We start from the raw sequence: 20237 nt of genomic DNA on the forward strand, positions 1-20237 counted from the left end.
AAAATAAGAAATGGTTATGGCTCTTGGAACAAGAGGTGTGAAAATCTCTAAAGAAAAATGTAAACTAAGCTAAAAAAAATAATAAAAAAATAACAATAATTGCTCGGTTCTGAAGGGGCTAGTATGATAGGTCTTTGGGGTCTCTGGAGGTATTTACCTGGCATTTTAGTACCCAAGCTGATTTTTTTTTTTTTTTTAAAGGGTAATTTCACAAGCACACACAAGTTTTACATTGTCACACAGATGGATATTGAAGGCAACACATTTTATATGTGAATGTTACTTTTCCTCTGAATAACTTCACTCTGTTAATTAACCTTTTTTTTTCCTAGTTACAATGCCACAGCTAAGATATTCAGGTAAGGAAAAATAAAATTGGGCTTTGTTTATTGGAAATGCACAATATGTTCTATAGTGCTGCCATGTAACAGCATTATTATGCTGTCATGTTCACTTATTTGTCTGTGACATTTGTCCCGTTATTAAATATTGATCTATGTGATTTAAAAGGCCCAAAACACCAAGCAGTTTATAGGACAATCGATGAAATGGTTGAGGGTTCAAGTTCCCATGAGGGGTCTAAAAAAGAAAAAAAAAAACTATTTTTATTTATTTTTTTAATCACCCCTATTTCACAGTGCAAAAAATAAAGTAATAAAAGATTGGTATCACCACATCTGTAAAAGTCTGATCTATGTACATATAAATTTAACCTTTATGGTATCGGCCATAAATAAAAGACTTGAAACACCAGAATTGCTGTTTTCTTATCACTGCATCTTCCAAAAAATGTAATAAGAACATGGTGTATACCCTACAATGGTAAAAGAAGCTCACTACACAAAAATCTGAGCTTAATTGAAGGAAATAACAGGATTTTTGGGTTGCTTACCGTAAAATCTGTTTCTCGGAGCCTTCATTGGGGGACACAGAGACCATGGGTGTATGCTGCTGCCACTAGGAGGCTGACACTATGCAAAAAAAAAGTTGGCTCCTCCTCAGCAGTATACACCCCACCGACAGCACTAATTTCTTCAGTTAGTGAGAAAGCAGTAGGAGAAGTAACAAAATAGTTGAACAGAACAGACAACTCAACTGTAAGTAACCAACAACATAAGAACAGGAGTTGCAGAACATGGGAGGGTGCTGTGTCCCCCAATGAAGGCTCCAAGAAACAGATTTTATGGTAAGCAACCCAAAAATCCTGTTTTCTCTATCGCTTCATTGGGGGACACAGAGACCATGGGACGTCCTAAAGCAGTCCCTGGGGAGGGAGAAGCAAACTTCCATTAGGTCTGAGAACTCGCCACCGCTGCCTGCAAGATCCTTCTGCCTAGGCTGGCGTCCGCTGAAGCATAGGTGTGGACCCTGTAAAATTTGGCAAACGTGTGGATGGAAGACCATGTTGCAGCCTTGCAAGGCTGCAGCGCGGAGGCTCTGTGGTGCACTGCCCAGGAGGCACCCACCGCCCGGGTAGAGTGAGCTCTGATTCCAGGAGGGGCCACTTGATGCTTGACCCGGTAGGCCTCCAAAATTGCCGATCTGATCCAACGAGCAATAGTAGCCTTGGACACCGGCTGACCTTTCCGCGCACCATCTGGAATGATGAAGAGAGAGTCTGTCTTCAGCATGGGAGACGTCCTAGCCAGGTAGACCTTCATTCCCCTGACCAGGTCTAGCTTGTTCAAGGAGCGCTCAAGAGGGTGAGTTGGAACCGGACAAAAGGACGGGAGAACAATGTCCTCATTCAGATGGAAAGTGGACACTACCTTAGGAAGGAAGGAAGGCGGGGGCCGCAGGACCACCTTATCCTGGTGGAGCACCAAGAAAGGGGGGCGACAAGAAAGGGCCACCAATTCCGACATGCGCCGGATGGATGTGATGGCCACAAGGAAGGCTACTTTCCAGGTGAGAAGGGATAGGGAAACTTCTCTGAGAGGTTCAAAGGTTGGACCCTGTAAAACCTCGAGAACCAGATTAAGATCCCATGGATCCACAGGAACGCGGTACGGAGGTGCCGCATGAGCCACTCCCTGAAGAAAGGTCCTGACCTGTGGACGGGAGGCCAACGTCTTCTGGAACAGAATGGAAAGCGCCGAGACTTGACCCTTCAAAGAGCGGAGGGCAAGGCCCGCGTCAAGGCCTGTCTGGAGGAACGCCAGGACAGAAGGGAGAGAAAAGGACATAGGCGGAATGTCATTGGCCTCGCACCAAGAGAAATAGGCCTTCCATGTACGATAATAAATCTTGGAAGACGATGGCTTCCTAGCCCGGATCATGGTGTGAATAACTCGATCCAAAAAACCTGATAGTTTCAGAACCGCGGTCTCAACAGCCACGCGGTTAAATTGAGCGGCCGAGAATTGGAGTGGCAGATTGGACCCTGAGACAGCAGATCTGCCCTGTCTGGAAGCTTCCAGGGGGCGTCCGCGAGTAGGTTGACGATGTCCGCGAACCAAGACCTTCTGGGCCAATCTGTAGCGATGAGGATGACTGGAACCCCTTCCGCTTTGATTTTCTTCAACAGCTTGGGAAGAAGAGGAAGGGGAGGGAACAGGTAGGGGAGCTTGAACTGAGACCAGGGAATGGTCAGAGTGTTGGCGCCCACTGCGAGAGGATCTCGGGCCCTGGATACGAACTGTGGGACCTTCCTGTTCAGGCGAGACGCCAGCAGATCTACGTCCGGAGTCCCCCGACGATGGCAAAGCTGATGAAAGACGTCCGGATGTAAGGACCACTCTCCCGCCGCGAGACCCTCGCGGCTGAGAAAAGTTGTCCACGCCGGGAATGTGCACCGCGGATATTGCTGGGACTGAAACCTCTGCCCAGTGAAGAATTTTGGACACTTCCACTAGAGCTGAGGAACTCCGTGTCCCCCCTTGGTGGTTGACATATGCCACCGCTGTGGCATTGTCTGTCTGAATCCCGATCGGCAGATCCTTGAGAAGCGTTTCCCAGTGAATGAGAGACAGATTGCCCGAATCTCGAGGACGTTGATAGGCAGAGCTGTCTCTTGAGTTGACCACCGACCCTGAACAGTCTGATTGTGAAACACTGCCCCCCAGCCGAGGAGGCTGGCATCCGTTTGTCACAATCTGCCAGTGAATTGGAAGGAATGACCAGCCCAGAGAGATGAGAGGTGACGTCAACCACCAATTGAGGGACTGCTTGACTCTGTATGAAAGGCGAATTGGACGCTCCATGGATAGAACAGACCTGTTCCACCGAGACAGGATAGCCTGTTGAAGCCGTCTGGAGTGAAATTGGGCAAAGGGAACTGCTTCGGTCGTTGCCACCATCTTTCCCAGGACTTTCATGGCTGCCCGGAGAGATGGAAGCCGTGTGCTCTGCAGCGATTGTACATCTCGCTGCAGAGAGATTATCTTTTCTTCTAGGAGAAAAACCCTCGATCGACAGGTGTCGAACAATAGGCCTAGAAACACAAGACGTTGTCTCGGAACCAGGCAGGACTTGTTGACGAGCCACCCGAAACTGGACAGGGTGTCGAGGACGATGGTAAGACTTTGGCGAGTATGGTGAAAAGACGGAGCTTTGATTAGAATGTCGTCGAGGTAGGGAAAGAGGACAAGACCTCTGATTCTCAACAAGGCCATCAACGCCGCCAAGATTTTTGTAAATACTCTGGGTGCGGTGGCGAGACGGAACGGCAGGGCAACAACTGGTAGTGGTCCTGGTAAATCGCGAAACGCAGGAATTTCTGATGCCCGGGAAAGATGGGAACCTGCAGATAGGCATCTTGAATGCCTATTGAGCACATGAATTCCTGCGCCTCCATGGAAGCGATTACTGAACAAAGAGACTCCATCCTGAAATGTCGTAGGCGGACTCTCTTGTTCAGTAACTTGAGGTCCAGGATAGGCAGAACTGCACCGTCTTTTTTCGGCACTACAAACAGGTTTGAATAAAACCCTGTGAATGGATGCAAAGAGACCCGGAACTAAGGCAGGGTCTTTTGGAGGTCGGGACTCGAAGAAACGATCCCGGGGCCAAGAAACGAACTCTATCTTGTATCCTGAGGATACAACCTCCCTGACCCAAGCGTCTGCTACTGAGGCAAGCCAGACGTCTCTGAAGAAAAGGAGTCGACCGCCCAGTTGGGGAGGCGCCTCGGGGCTTCGATGATAGTCATGCTGAAGTAGACCGTCCAGTTCTAGACCTGGAGGATCTGCCTTGGGAGGAGTGAGATCGCCAGGAGGGGGTGGGCCTAAAAGAAACCTTCCTATCCTGACGGGCTTGCGGCTTTTGTTGGTTGGAAAAGGTCTCCGCCGTCGCAAAGCGGCGGAAGGGCCGAAACTGACGCCTTAGAGGAGGTCTACGAGGCTTGGACTGGGGGAGAAGAGAGCTAGTGCCTCCAGTGGCGTCTTTAATAATCTGGTCCAGCTAGGATCCATTTTCTCGGTGAGCTCCTGAGAAAATGGATACAGCACGCCGAGGCGCTTCCCTCTTTGAAAGCACCTGGTCGGATTTTCTCTTTCCCTGGTAAGCTTGTCAAACTCAGAGTGCGAAGCGAAGACTCTGGAAGGTGTTTCTGCCCGTCTGAACGAAAACTCCTGATCTGAGGGTTTCGCAGGGGAGTCTGTGATTTCGAAGGTGTGGTTAATCGCTGCAATGAGGTTCTGTACTGTAACCTTCATGTCCGCGTCATGGTCCAAATCCAGCTCTAAAATCTCTTCGGATGGCGCATCCGAGAACGCTTCGCCTGACTCGGGTGAAGAGGCCCGGGAAGGAGACTGCTGGGAAGGACTTTGTGGTGGGATGGAGCGAGGGGAGGATTCCGGCCGGAGATCCTGCCTGGGTCTTTTGCGGCTGATGCTGGCTGGCTCAGATGGAGCGTCTTGTACCCTGTTGGATACTGCAGAAATGTCCAGGGGCAACTTATCAAGAACGGCCACTAGGGACTGAGACACCTTAGTAAGATCTGCCACTGATTGAGATAGAGAAAAAGCCCAGCCAGGAATAGGGGATTCACTCTCACGCGTAGCCATAGGGGGCTCCTGGGTGGCGGACTGAATGGGGTTGCTGCAGTTGAGGCAGAGGGGAGTGGACTGACCTGAGGGAAGTTTGCGTTTGCAAGAAGAACATGCAAAGAACTTGACTAAAGTGCCCGTGGGAGCATAATCAGGTTTAGAGGTAGACATACTGAGAGACAGTCACTGAAGGAGTCCCGGAAGGTTGGGGGACAGGGAGGAGGGTGTCAGTCTGCAGAAGCAGAGCTACTCACGGTCCTTTGTCCTGTGGATAATCCCAGTAAGAGATGCTGCACAGCTCGTCTGGATTTGCAGGGCCGCAGCAGAGTGCAGTGTCTGGCTGACAGGCAGGGAAAATGGCGGCCGCCTGAGGAGTATGAGAAGGAAGCGCGATTTTCCTGAGAGGATGATGGGCAGAGCACGCTGAACAAGATACCGCCCGCTGGAAAATGAGGGCTGAGCGCCACCTCCGGGCGCTTAGGAGCAGGAGGAGAGGCGGTGGGCGGGCCTAGAACGAGCGGAAAGGAAGCCCGCCTGAGAATGACGGCGGGGGGCGTGGCCGTGACGCTGGAGTAGGCCTAAAATAAAGCCGGGACCTTAATTAAATGTGGCGGCCGCCTGTCAGTGCGGGGCGGCATGGAGGTGACGCAGCACTAGTGCTGCTGACTGAAACCTGGCAAGGGGAGAAGAAAGCGGGCTGTGGGGCAAAAGCGGCGGCTGCCTGGAGGCGCGGGGTCGCCGCGGAGGCCCGCAGCACTGCCGCAGAAACCGCTCCTAAGGAATCCCTGAAACAGCGAACGGCGCCGCCCGAGGAGGATGCGAATGGGGGCCCTATACTTACCCTGTCCCGGACCCGTAACCTGTCATGAATAAAGGTACCTGAACATCCTGCTTGTCCTGGATAGAAGTATGTCCGCGCCTCATCCAAACCGACAGGCTCTGGTAGGCGAGTGGGTGGGAGATGAGGACCATCTGGATCGCTGACACGTACCCGTGTTGGCGGCCGCCTGAGAAGGCTGTTGGTCCTGCATCGGAGAGCTGTGAGGATACGGGGTGGCAGTACACGCCGTACTCACAGTCTCTTTGTGGGACTACAGATGTGACTATTCACTCTGTATCCCTCCTGGAAAACCTGAAAAGAAAACGACACACACTGAGGTAGATATGGGTCTAATGAAAGACCTGTGTCCACCTCCTACTGACACTAAACTAAACTGAAGAAATTAGTGCCGGTCGGTGGGGTGTATACTGCGCAGGAGGAGCTAACCTTTTTTTGTGCATAGTGTCAGCCTCCTAGTGGCAGCAGCATATACCCATGGTCTCTGTGTCCCCCAATGAAGCGATAGAGAAATAAGAGGTTATGGGTCTCGGACAATAGTGACACAAACCAATTATTGTTTTGTAAAGATTTAAATCTATTTTTTTTTTAACCCTTTTACCCCCAAGGGTGGTTTGTACGTTCATGACCGGGCTAATTCTTACAATTCTGACCACTGTCCCTTTATGAGGTAATAACAACGCTTCCGTGGATCCCGGTGATTCTGACATTGTTTTCTCGTGACATATTGTACTTCATGTTAGTGGTAAAATTTCATTGATATAACTGGTGTTTATTTGTGAAAAAAACAGAAATTTGGTGAAAATTTTGAAAATTTTGCAATTTTCCAACTTTGAATTTTTATGCCCTTAAATCACAGAGATAGGGCACACAAAAAACTTAATAAGTAACATTTCATCTTTGTTTACTTTACATCAGCACAATTTTGGAACCAAATTTTTTTTTTGTTAGGAAGTTATAAGGGTTTAAAGTTGACCAGCGATTTCTCATTTTTGCAACACCATTTTATTTTTACGGACCACATCACATTTGAAGTCACTTTGAGGAGTCTATATGATAGAAAATACCCAAAAGTGACACCATTCTAAAAACTGCACCCCTCAAGGTGCTCAAAACCAGATTCAAGAAGTTTATTAACCCTTCAGGTGCGTCACAAGAATGTTTTTAAAAAAAAAAATGAACATTTAACTTTTTTCACAAAAAAAATTACTTCTGGTCCAATTTTTTTTTTTTCTTTACCAAGGGTAACAGGAGAAATTGGACTGCAAAACTTATTGTGCAATTAGTCCTGAGTACGCTGATACCTGATATGTGGGAGGGAACCACTGTTTCGGCGCATGGCAGAGCTCAGAAGGGAAGGAGCGCCGTTTGACTTTTTCAATGCAAAATTGCCTGGAATTCAGATCGGACGCCATGTCACGTTTGGAGAGCCCCTGATGTGCCTAAACAGAAAAAAAATGATCTTTTCACCCCCAATTTTTATTTTCCCAAGGGAAACAGGACCCCAAAAGTTATTGTGCAATTTGCCCTGAGTACGCTGATACCCCATATGTGGGGGTAAACCACTATTTCGGCGCATGGCAGAGCTCAGTAGGGAAGCAGCGCCATTTGACTTTTTTGGCTGAAATTGAGATCGGACGCCATGTTGCATTTGGAGAGCCCCTGATGTGCCTAAGCAGTGGAAACCCCCCCACAAGTGGCCCCATTTTGGAAACTAGACCCCCCAAGGAACTTATCTAGATATATGGTGAGAACTTTGAACCCACAAGGGCTTCTCAGAATTTTATAACGTACAGCTGTACAATTAAAAAATCAAATTTTTTTTTTCCACAAAAATGATCTTTTCACCCCCAATTTTTATTTTCCCAAGGGTAACAGGACCATAAAAGTTATTGTGCAATTTGTCCTGAGTATGCTGATACCCCATATGTGGGTGTAAACGACTATTTGGGCGCATGGCAGAGCTCGGAAGGGAAGCAGCGCCATTTGACTTTTATGGCTGGAATTGAGATCTGACGCCATGTCGCGTTTGGAAAGCCCCTGATGTGCCAAAACAGTGGAGACCCCCCACAAATGACATCATTTTGGAAACTAGACCCCCAAACGAACTTATCTAGATGTGCGGTGAGAACTTTGAACCTCCCAGGACTTCACAGAAGTTTATAATGTACAGCCGTAAAATTAAAAAATCACATTTTTTCCACAAAAATGATCTTTTCACCCCCCATTTTTATTTTCCCAAGGGTAACAGGACCCCAAAAGTTATTGTGCAATTTGTCCTGAGTACGCTGAAACCCCACATGTGGGGGTAAACCACTATTTGTGTGCATGGCAGAGCTCGGAAGGGAAGCAGCCCCATTTGACTTTATTGGCTGGAATTGGGATCGGACGCCATTCCGCAGTTTGGAAAGCCCCTGATGTGCCTAAACAGTGGAAACCCCCCACAAATGACACCATTTTGGAAACTAGACCCAAAGATGTTGTCCAATTTGTCCTGAGTACGCTGATACCCCATATGTGGGAGAAAACTACTGTATGGGCACACGTCGGGGCTCGGAAGGGAAGTAGTGACGTTTTGGAATGCAGACTTTGATGGAATGGTCTGCGGGTGTCATGTTGCCTTTGGAGAGCCCCTGATGTACCTATTGGAAACCCTCAATGTGAAAAGAACAAAATCATATTTTTTCCACAAACATGATCTTTTAGTCTCCAATTTTTTTAATTTCCCAAGGGTAACAGGAGAAATTGGACCCCAAAAGTTGTCGTCCAACAACTGATACCCCAAATATGGAAGAAAACTACTGTATGGGCACACAGCGCTGTGACAGATCAGCAATCTGACGCAGGCGCTGCACAAGGCTTCCTCATGCCTGCGCTCTGTAGCCAGTGAGGAAGCCGCCTCCCTGCAGGCCCCCGAAGGTCCCCGCCGCCATATTGGATGCGGGGACCTGCAGGGAAGGAGGCCCCTGCAGCAGCGCTGCACATCGCGCTGCTGCGGGGGTCTCAGGGAAGCACGGAGGGAGCCCCCTCCCTGTCGATGCTTCCCTAAACCCCCGGTATACTGCGATCGTGTTTGATCGCAGTGTGCCAGGGGTTAACGTGCCGGGGGTGGTCCGTGACCGCCCCTAACACAGTGCCGGGTGTCAGCTGTGATAATCAACTGACACTCGGCCGCGATCAGCGGCGCTACCCCCGTGAGCGCCGCTGATCGCTATGACGTACTATCCCGTCCATGGGCATAGGGGCCCGGGTCCCATGGACGGAATAGTACGTCAGATGTCAGAAAGGGGTTAAAGACTTTTGAATTTTATATATATTATACTGGTGTAACAGTACTGACCTGGAGATTCACATTACCAAGTCAATTTTTACTACACAATGAACACCGTAAAAAGAAAATGCTGCAGATTTGTTGCAAATTTTTCTGCAACCGTCACATAGATGTGAACAAGCCTTACAGAAATCCATGCACATGCTGCCGAAACAACCCCAGATAAAGAAAAAATGCTAAATTCTCCTTAAAACTAATATACCCCTAAATAAACGTGTCCCGAGCAAACTACAGATACTTCTGCTTTCTGCTCTCATTACGGCAATGGGAGAAGTTGCATCGTGATAGCAGCGAAAATGATAAAATGTGTAACTCCCTAAAGTAATGAAAGTTATTGATAATAGTGAATGCTCTTGTTCTGCCATCTGCTAATAGACTTCATGGTAATTCAATCACCTAAGAAGTTGATATGTGGTGTGAATGGTTTCACTAACTTTTCCTTACTTTTTTTGTTGCAGTGAAGAGAAATCTGATGAGATAATAAAGCTTTTGGGAGATGTACGGTAGGTAAAGTACTAACCGTGGTCATAAAACTTCCTTCCTTGTTGCTTTCATGGTCTGTGAAGCAACTTCAGAAGGATTCTTACTTCTTGAATAAGCTGCCCCAGCATTACTGATTGCTGCGACCCCCTCCGATCACGAGAACGCAGGTCCTGCACCCCCAACGCTCCATTTATTGGTGATCGGACTGATGGAGATGACTGAGATCAATGCTCGTCTGTCTTCTCCAGTCCTATCGGTAATGATTAGTGTCGGTGCACATGTGTGACCTCCTCTCAAATCAAGCCATGTTGTCAGCGATCAGACACTTCACAGAATAGGTGAAAAGTTGTAGAGGTGGGGCAGCGATTTTTAACCTGAAGGGTCTTTATTTGGTCCTTGCCATATGGCGTGTGCCATTATCCCATTATGTATTGCTCCAAAAAATGGACTGGAATATTTGCACAATACTATCCCCAGGTCAGGGGATATCAATATGTCCAGTTAGGGAGCAGAAGCGATTGTGAATCAACGTCACCGACTTTGGTGCAGATGAAAGTGACATCACGAGCACTGCAGAGGAGCAGTAAGAAGACCCCCAAAAGTGAAGGGTTTTGCAGATGCCCGTTGGATTTCTGATCTGCTTTCTATAGAGAATAGACATCGCTGGTATTTGATATATTGTTTTTTCTTGTTCCTTAAGACTTAATGCTTTGGTTGTTGGTGGAGTCTCGGGGGAGATTGAAATCTACGCGTACGGCATGTACAAGATCGCAACAATCACAGAGGTAAAATGTGTAATCTTATAGTATAATGCATGATATTACAGCAGTATATATTATCTCCAGGTACCATATTACACAATCATTCATCCTCGATGCTCCATAGATACATACATCCTCGATGTCTATGGACTCATTCATGGGCTGTGACATTGAACAATGCAGAAAACAACCATTGGGAAAACACGTGAATGTAAAAACATTTTTGCCCCGGTCCCATTTTTGCTACCTTTCCTCAATCCAGCACATGAGATAGCGCCCCTTCCCTGCACCGAGGTTCATGTCTGTCCTCCTCCTTTTGCATTTCAGGTGTTTGGATCATGTCTCGGCTTGTGCTTGGCCAGTGATTTAAAGTCCCTTTCTGTCATTACTGAGATGACTACAAACACAACTTCGGAGATCACCTATTTCCTGGTGAGGAGCTGGAGGAGGTGTTCTGTACTGGGTCTGTGTTCTGTACTGGGTCTGTGTTCTGTACTCGGTCTGTGTTCTGTACTCGGTCTGTGTTCTGTACTCGGTCTGTGTTCTGTACTCGGTCTGTGTTCTGTACTCGGTCTGTGTTCTGTACTGGGAGGACTGAGAACTGTTTTAGTTTTTATATCAGTTCTTGTCTCTTTTTTTTCCTAGCTAGATACTAGTTTACTATCTGAATATTTACCGGAGGTGACCCGAATGGCAAGAAAGTTTACCCACATTTCAACTCTTCTTCAGGTAGTTTGCTGGACCGTGTTGTTGTGTCATTGATACGCTCTCAGCTTTCAGCCTCCATCTTATTTCCTCCCCATATCCTAGGAGACATATGTCGTTTGTTTTTTATTTCCATCGATATAGGGTTTGTTCTTTTTGCAGCGGTTGAATTATGGTTTTGAATGACCTCATTCATTTTACTGAAAATGCACAGAAAAAAAAATTCAAAATGGGGTGAAATAGTTTTAAAAAAGAAAAATCCTGCAAGTTTGCAGTAATTTTTTCAAGTGTGCAATAAACATGACATGTTACATAATTCAGCACAAAGAATCCTTTGTCACAGTGATCATGTCACGGGGCTACAGTGAGCATTGGAACGGATGGACGCCCAGCCCAGATTGCCTACTTAAATCCTACTGTCAGAGACATTTAGGCTGTGTGCCCACGTTGCGTTTTTTAAGCGTTTCCGCAGCGCTTTTAGACAAGCGTTTCTGCTGCAGAAACGCTTAAGAAAAGCATCCAATGTAATATAATGGAAAACACACATGTTGTGCTAATGGTGCGTTTTTTTCCGCTGCGGCGGCATGTTCATTAATTTTGCGGAAACGCGTGCGTTTCTGTATACATTCAATTGTATTGCAAAAACGCATAGGAAAACGCATGCAAAAACGCTTAACAAAAGCGTCAAAAAACACTTACAAAAGTGCTTCATAAAACGCATGCGTTTTCCCGGAAAGAGGGTGTGCGTTTCCGCTCAGGAATATTCTGCATCAAAAACGCTACGTGGGCACATAGCCTTAAGTGGTTAAACCGTAGTGATCAGAGACGGCTCCAATCACTGCTGTTTAAGGCAGGTGTAGCAAAGCTGGCACACGCCAGGAATGCTCGTTCTGTGCTGGGGACGTCCCATATTTGCTTTTTTCTTACAATAATCATTTTCTTTGTACTGTGTGCAGTATTTAAAGCTATCCCTGACTTGTATGTGTGAAGCTTGGGAAGAAATCCTCATGCAGATGGATTCACGACTCACTAAGTTTGTACAGGTATGTACAGATCATCCTTATGGGATGATTACTACTTAAAGGGGTTATGCAGCTTTTATTTTTTATTTTTCTCCCACAAGAAAAGTAAAAAAGTATGAGTGAAATACACAGTCCCGGTGTCCGGTTCATCCTTGCTTTTGTCTATTTTTTTTTTTCCTGCTTTTCATTTGCGCCTTTTTAAAGTCACCTTTATTACTCTGTCGCCTTATTGGGGGACACAGAACCGTGGGTGTTATGCTGCTGTCCACTAGGAGGCGGCACTATGCATAATCTGAAAAAGATTAACTTTGGCTCCTCCTCTGCAGTATACACCCCTGGATGGCGTCAGCCTTCTCCAGTTTTTGCTTAGTGTCGCAAGGAGGCACACCTAAGATTTTTTACTCCGTTTTTTTCCTTGATTTTTTTTTTTCAACGGATTACAGATGAAGAAAAGCGGGTCCCCAGCGAGACACCCGCCATGGCTCCCTCCTCAGTCCCCTATTAAGGGGTACCCGGTTGAGGTCGAGACGGCTATTCCCCATGTCACTCCTTCCCCAGTCCCTCGGGTACTGGCTTGAAGTCGAGACCCCCCCCTCCTTCCCAAGTTCCCTTGGGCTCTGGGTTGAGGTCGAAGATAGGATGAAGCCCCCTGACGGTGACAGCAGCACCCTCCCTAATCCCCCTCTGGGGGCATTAGGTTGAGACACCGCAGGTAGGGCCTGTATCAGGCACCATTCGGCCACTTACATGTCCAGGGACCCCAGCCCAGCTGCGGGCTCCTGTTGGGACCAGGGGAGGTGCAGGCAGGCATGGCACTTGTCAGAGACAGGGCTCCCTGCGCCCCTGTCTCTGTGGCAGCACCAGCTGCATAGCGCCTCAAAGGGACCCCCCACAGGGCCTACTTCGCGCTCATATCCCCACCGCTAGCCTGCCGTTTAATCCGGGGGTGTCTGGTTTGAATCCGACCCCCCCCCCCCCCCTGGACAACCGCGCCGTCCTGGAGCCCTTCTGGACATGAGGTATCAAATTTAGGCCGCGGCTTCAGCCTAGCCGAAGTCGCCGCCCTATTCCCGCCCCCTGGCCCGCCCTCCGGATGACAAAAATGACACTCTGCAGTGTCATAGAAGGGGCGGATCGAGGCAGGAAGGGCGCGCTTTTACATAGCTCAGCGCGCTCTTTTCAGCTCTCCGCCCCCTTCCCCCTCCACCTCAGAATCCCGGTGGCCATCTTGCTGCAGCAGGAAACATAGCTGACAGCCATACAGCAGTCTCCGGGGGGCACAGGACTGTGATTTGTCGGCGCTGGACTTCGGGGCACACTGGTGGGGTAAGATCACAGCTGGGTTCTCTTTACTCAGCTGTGCATTCATATTACCTATAAGTTCTCCCCTTTGCATAGCCCCTGTAGGACCCCTGCTAGCCAGCCTCTGTGCATGATGCCGGGCTCAAGGAAGAAAACCAGGCAAGACTGCTTTTATGCATTCTGCACAGCCTGCAAGACCACTCCCCAGGGGCAGCACGGACCCACACTGCCGGGACTGTGTCCAAAACACTGGGTCAGAAGCAACGCTTCTGCGTCTTCTTCCATACCGGAATTGGCTATTCAGATGTTGCAGTCTATAACACAGTCCATACATAGCCTGACCTCTACACTACTGCAGGCTTTGCAGGGTCATGTCTCGGCTATGAACGTTACCCAGCAAAGGGACAGCCCATCTCGGGGACATGCCACTTCCGACAGTCTCAGACGTAAGCGGACCCACAGGTCGCATTCATCTGCGTCCTCACATAGCACTCGGTCGTCCCCCTCCAGGGAGAGACACAGTGGCTCCAGGTCACCTAGTCCGTCCCCTGACAGAGACAGACAATGCGGATCTCCGCAACGATTTCCGACCACAGACTCGGAAGGCATATGTGACTCTAACCCAGACAACGAAACAGAGAATTATCTCGTCTCTTGTCCCCCTAGCAATACTGCAATAGTTGAGGATATCGTCTCTTCCATCCTTCGGGTGCTGGACATTTCAGATCCAACCCCGGAAGCACCAGAACACAAAATTTCCTTTGAAAGGGTTCAGAAACCATCGAAGGTCTTCCCTAATCACCCGGAATTTCAAAAAATCCTTTCTAAGCATTTTTCGCAGCCTGAGAAAAAATTCGCCAATCGCAAGTATTTGGAAGCAAAATACCCCTTTCCACAGAAAGACACCAAGGATTGGACAGATCCGCCTGAAGTGGACCCTCCAGTCTCTAGGCTGGCAGCACAAACGCTTCTCTCGCTGCCGGACAGTTCAACCCTCAAGGACACAGCAGACAGACAAGTCGAACGCATGGCTCGTTCAATCTTGAAGCGGCAGGTGCCTCTTTGGCTCCCGCATTTGCTTCAGTTTGGGCAGCCAAGGCCATCATGGCTTGGGCTGATCTATTGCAAAAAGGCCTTCAAGCTTCAAATCCTCAGCTGGCGGACCAGGCGGTGCAAATTGCAGTGGTGGCAGATTACATGGTCCATGCAGCGTTGGATTCTGCAAGAGTAATAGCGGGAATAGCATCAAACGCCATCACAATCCGGCGTATTCTCTGGCTAAGAGAATGGAAAGCGGATGCGGCCTCAAAAAAGTCCCTAACAAATCTCCCGTACTTCAGTGGCCGTCTTTTCGGTGGAAAGCTGGATACAATGATATCCAATGCTACCGGGGGCAAAAGTACTTCCCTCCCTCAACTAAGACCAAAACGCACGTTTAAAAGGCGTAATCAATCTCGTTTCCGATCCTTTCGGAATTCTTCAGGCTGGTCCGTCTCACGCCCAGCACAAAACCGTAATCGTTCCCCCCGCAGGGACAACACACGTGCGGCACAGAGGCCGGACAGGAACTGGCAATCAAAGGCAAGCCAGGCAAAACCTAAAGGAGGAAAACCTCAGACTTTTCCCTCATCCTGACTCATGCCCTCTGGAAGACACCCCACTTGTAGGCGGACGACTGCTACTCTTTCAGCAGGTCTGGCTGCCTATTACAGAAGACAAGTGGGTCAAGGAGATAGTGTCTTCAGGATACAAAATCGAGTTTACTACCAGCCCACCGCACAGGTTTTTTTCCCTCTGTCCCTCCAAAATCCCCGCTCAAAGCTCAGGCCTTCCGTCAAGCGGTTTCTTCCCTCCTGCGAGCAGGAGTCATAGTGCCAGTCCCAGCAGAAGAGCGCTTCCGAGGGTTCTACTCCAACCTGTTCGTGGTGCCCAAGAAGGGAGGCAGCGTCCAACCCATACTAGACCTCAAGCAACTCAACAAGTATGTTCGAGTTCGTCACTTCCGCATGGAATCCCTCTGGTCAATCGTTGTGTCTATGGAAAAAGGAGAATATCTTGCCTCCATAGACATACAGGACGCATACCTGCATATACCGATTGCTCCCGCCCATCAGAGGTTTCTCAGATTCGCAATCAACCAAGACCATTACCAGTTTGTGGCTCTCCCGTTCGGTCTCGCCACGGCTCCCAGAACATTTACAAAGGTCATGGCAGCTACCATGGACGTTCTGCACTCCAGAGGCATAGTAGTCGTTCCATACCTGGACGACCTTCTCATCAAGGCCCCCACCCTCAAGGACTGCGAGGTCAACGTCTCGATCACGATCGACACTCTGACGCGCCTGGGATGGTTAGTCAATTTACAGAAGTCCTCGACTACCCCGAGTCAGTCTCTGACCTTCCTGGGGATGCTATTCGACACCTCCAAGGGTCTGGTGATCCTCCCCAGGGACAAGGCACTGGCTCTCTGTCTGGGAGTTCACACACTCCTCCGCAAGTCCCCCAGATCTCTCCGGTATGCCATGAGAGTACTTGGCAGGATGGCAGCAGCAATGGAGGCGGTACCATTTGCCCAGTTTCACCTCAGACCCCTTCAACTGGCCATCCTCAAGTCCTGGGACAGGAATCCGTTCTCCCTCGACAGGGAGTTCCGGTTATCAGCAAACACCAGGAGGTCCCTGCACTGGTGGCTCAAGCCAACCTCGCTTGCAAGGGAAAAATCCTTTCTCTCCGGTCAATGGAAGGTCTTGACCACCTACGCAAGCCTTATGGGTTGGGGCGCGGTGCACCTACATCAGAGCGCAAGGCAGGTGGTCACCAAGGGAATCGACCATGCCCATCAACATCCTGGAAATTCGGGCCATCTTCCTGGCGTTGAAAGCCTTCCATCACTTGCTGGCAGACTCTCATATCAGAGTACAGTCGGACAATGCCACGGCAGTGGCATACGTGAACCATCAAGGCGACACCCGCAGCATCCAGGCGATGACCGAAGTAACGCGTATCCTACAATGGGCGGAGGCTGCAAGGTCGGTACTCTCCGTGGTCCACATTCCGGGTGTGGACAACTGGGAAGCCGACTATCTCAGCCGACAATGAATGGACTCGGGGGAATGGTCTCTCCATCCCGAAGTCTTCTGTCAGATCTGTCATCGTTGGGGGACCCCGGACGTGGATCTGATGGCATCCCATCTCAATGCCAAGGGTCCCAATTTCATGGCCAGGACGCGCGATCCGCAGTCGCTCGGAGCAGATGCCCTGGTTCAGGACTGGACCCAGTTCCAGCTTCTGTACATTTTTCCACCCCTCCCCCTGATCTCCAGAGTCCCGAGGAAGATCAAACAAGAGGGTGTTCCCACCATTCTGATCGCTCCAGACTGGCCCAGGCGTACATGGTACGCCGACGTCGTGCAACTCACAGCAGACGCTCCCTGGCGTGTCCCCACACGTCCCGACCTCCTGTCACAAGGCCCGTTCTTCCACCAGAACTCAGGGGCTCTCAATTTGACGGCGGGGCCATTGAGACCTGGGTTTTGACCCAAGCAGGTTTTTCACCGGACGTTGTTAAAACCATGATCAGGGCTCGGAAGCCAACTTCAGCCAGGATTTAATATCGTACCTGGAAGATTTTCTTCACATGGTGCGACCCTCGTGGGCAGATTCCACTTCCCTATTCTCTTCCAAAGGTCCTCAGTTTCCTTCAGTCAGGCCTGGACGCCGGGCTATCCCTGGGCTCGCTGAAGAGCCAGGTGTCAGCGCTCTCAGTGCTCTTTCAGAGGCGTATTGCTAACAAGCCGTAAGTGAAGACTTTTCTCCAAGGGGTTTCCAGATTGGTTCCCCCCTACAAACGTCCGTTGGAGACGTGGGACCTCAACCTGGTCTTGACAGCACTACAGTCACCTCCTTTTGAACCCCTTAGGGTGGTCTCACTCCGCTTTCTATCACAGAAAGTGGTTTTCCTGGTGGCAATCACTTCGCTACGCAGGGTTTCTGAACTTTCAGCTCTTTTCCTGCAGACAACCCTTCCTGGTTTTTCACCAGGACAAGGTGGTTCTCCGTACAGTACCATCCTTCCTTCCGAAGGTCGTGTCCAGCTTCCACTTCAATGAGGAAATATCACTACTGTCTCTTTGCCCGGCTCCCGTTCATAGGGTAGAGAAGGCTCTGCATACGCTTGACCTTGTCAGGGCATTGCGAATTTATGTGTCTAGGACTGCTCCCTTCCGGAAGTCTGATTCACTTTTCCTTCTTCCAGAAGGCGTTCGCAAGTGCCTACCGGCTTCCAAAGCCACCCTTGCTAGGTGGATCAAGTCCACCATTCAAGAGGCTTACCGCCTCAACAATTCTCCCCTTCCGGCCGGTATCACGGCACACTCTACGCAGGCGGTAGGGGCCTCTTGGGCCATTCGGCATCAAGCCTCAGCACATCAAGTGTGTAAGGCAGCCACTTGGACTAGCCTGCACACATTTACAAAACACTACAGAGTGTATACCCAGTCCTCAGCGGATGCGAGCCTGGGTAGACGGGTCCTGCAGGCGGCAGTACCCCAAGTCTAGAGGACTGTCAGCACAATATTCGTCCACTGCTTCCCACCCAGGGACTGCTTTAGGACGTCCCACGGTTCTGTGTCCCCCAATAAGGCGACAGAGTAAAGGAGATTTTTGTGTACTCACCGTAAAATCTCTTTGTCTTAGCCTTTAATTGGGGGACACAGCTCCCACCCTGTTGCCCTTGCGGGCCGTTGTTACGGTTGGGTTCTCATATTGTTGTTTGAGCCTGTTTATAGTAGCCTTTTCTTACAGGCATGGTTATGTTTCTGGTATATTCCTCCTAATGCTTTTGCACAAAACTGGAGAAGGCTGACGCCGTCCAGGGGTGTATACTGCAGAGGAGGAGCCAAAGTTAATCTTTTTCAGATTATGCATAGTGTCGCCTCCTAGTGGACAGCAGCATAACACCCACGGTTCTGTGTCCCCCAATTAAAGGCTAAGAGAAAGAGATTTTATGGTGAGTACACAAAAATCTCCTTTTCTTATTATTTTTATTGTTTACCATTTTGGGTGTATTTAGGCTTTCCAGATGTTTTCGCTTGATTCATCATTTGCAATTTTTTGAAAAGTCAAATTTTTTTTGCGCAAATATACTCCAGTTTACCCCTTTTCCCCCAGAAAGAGATTTTATGTGTGCCAGCAATTTTAATGATATTTTGCAAAATGTGCAACTTTTTGTACTAAAATTCTCCAAAAAAGGTTAAAGACTAGAGATGAGCAGACCCGTGGAAGTTCAGGTTCATCGGCTTTGACCGAACTTTAGTCCAAAGTTCAGTTTGGGTACCAGAACTCCACCCGAAGCCAATGGGGATCTGAACTTTGGTGCTGTAAAATAGTCGTTGTAAGGGCTAGGGCTCGCTAGCTTTTTTTTTTCTCTCTGGCCGAACTGTAAAACGAACTTCCAGGAGAAATCCGTGCTCGGAGTTCAGCATCGGACAGGTACAAGACCCAAATTTTACAGTTTGGGCTCACTCATCTGTATTAAAGACAAAAATAATGACCGCTGTGTCCCCTCAAGGATTGGGGGAGAAAAGGATTTTATGGTGAGTACGCTCAAAAATCCCTATTTTTGACTTTCTGCAAAATTCATAAACAGCATTCACCTTTTTGAAAAATTAGGCACAAAAAACACAACAACAAATACCATAAGACAAAATGAAAGAATCGTGAATTAAAAACCAAACCCACATGGTCAACATATGCTGCTGTATGCCTTTAGTGGTGTACATCAGAGTTATGCACCCAGCAAACACCTAAGATAAAGGCTCAAATCTGGAGTGAAAAACTTAAAACCTAACTATATATGACCTTTTACTTCCAACTTTTTTCCTCGTGTCTGTTCTGCGTAATATAAATAATATACTTTATGCTTTTTATACTTTTAGGAAAAAAATACAACAACTTCTGTCCAGGATGAATTCATGCAGCTTCTGCTTTGGGGTAAAGCCAGGTAACTCCAGAGCCTAATCTCACTGTGGTTACAAGAGGAGTATCTGTCAGTTCTTCCAAGAGACGGGGGTGTAAATTAGTAATATTTTGACCCATTTGCACTGGCATACAGTGATATAATGTCTTTTTACTTTTTCTAATGTATTTCTGCCATTTTGTATGACAGCTGTTTTACAGCTTCTGGTTTCAGAGCTATAATCCAGTGGCTATAGTGGTGTATGGTGCCCTACTGTATTACCGTATGCTTCTGATATTATCCATATCCATAGTTACTATGAATGACTCCAACAGAAAAAAAGATGCACAGCTTGTTTCTATTATTCTCCAATATGCAACTGTGTTAAAAAATCATTTTTCTCTATCGCTTCATTGGGGGACACAGGAACCATGGGTATATGCTGCTGCCACTAGGAGGCCAGCACTTTATGCCGTATCCTCATGTCTATTCGGCAGGACCCCAACCCCTAACACAGACGCGTGCTCAGGTGATCCGGACACGGTCCTGCTTTCGTCCCCCTACCCACTCGCCCAGCAGAGCCTGTCGGTTTGAGGGGACGTGGACGTCCCGCAACACGGATTCCGGACGTCCGATCTTCATGGATGGGGAGGTACTTTCCCTCTTTTCCCCCAGGATACTGAAGGACCCGCAAGGAAAAGAAAAAGAAAGATTGAAAAAAAGCTTGGTTCCTTTATTCAGTGAGAGCATTTGGAGGTTATGTCCCATTTAAATCCGGGGGCACCGGGCATACCTTTTTTTTGCGGCGTTTTCGGGGGAGCACGTGATTCGTAGATCCTTGGGAGGAACGG

At 48.6% G+C, this 20237-nt stretch overlaps 1 protein-coding gene across 3 annotated transcripts in view; it reads left to right on the top strand.

Annotated features, from left to right (window-relative positions):
* Positions 1-20237, top strand: part of ANAPC4 (anaphase promoting complex subunit 4) — a 92020-nt gene that overhangs the window by 13104 nt on the left and 58679 nt on the right. For 2 of the 3 annotated variants that reach the window (XM_073585265.1, XM_073585266.1), the window contains exons 6-12: positions 333-359; positions 9616-9660; positions 10341-10425; positions 10729-10833; positions 11047-11130; positions 12063-12149; positions 19367-19431. In XM_073585265.1, the coding sequence (XP_073441366.1) occupies positions 333-359; positions 9616-9660; positions 10341-10425; positions 10729-10833; positions 11047-11130; positions 12063-12149; positions 19367-19431 (498 nt within the window). The remainder of the gene's footprint in view (positions 1-332; positions 360-9615; positions 9661-10340; positions 10426-10728; positions 10834-11046; positions 11131-12062; positions 12150-19366; positions 19432-20237) is intronic. The other variant, XM_073585267.1, reaches the window with a different exon arrangement.

Source organism: Dendrobates tinctorius, unplaced genomic scaffold (genome assembly GCF_039654945.1).
Source record: "Dendrobates tinctorius isolate UK_male_01 unplaced genomic scaffold, ASM3965494v1 ptg000086l, whole genome shotgun sequence".
Taxonomy (NCBI): Eukaryota; Metazoa; Chordata; class Amphibia; order Anura; family Dendrobatidae; genus Dendrobates; species Dendrobates tinctorius.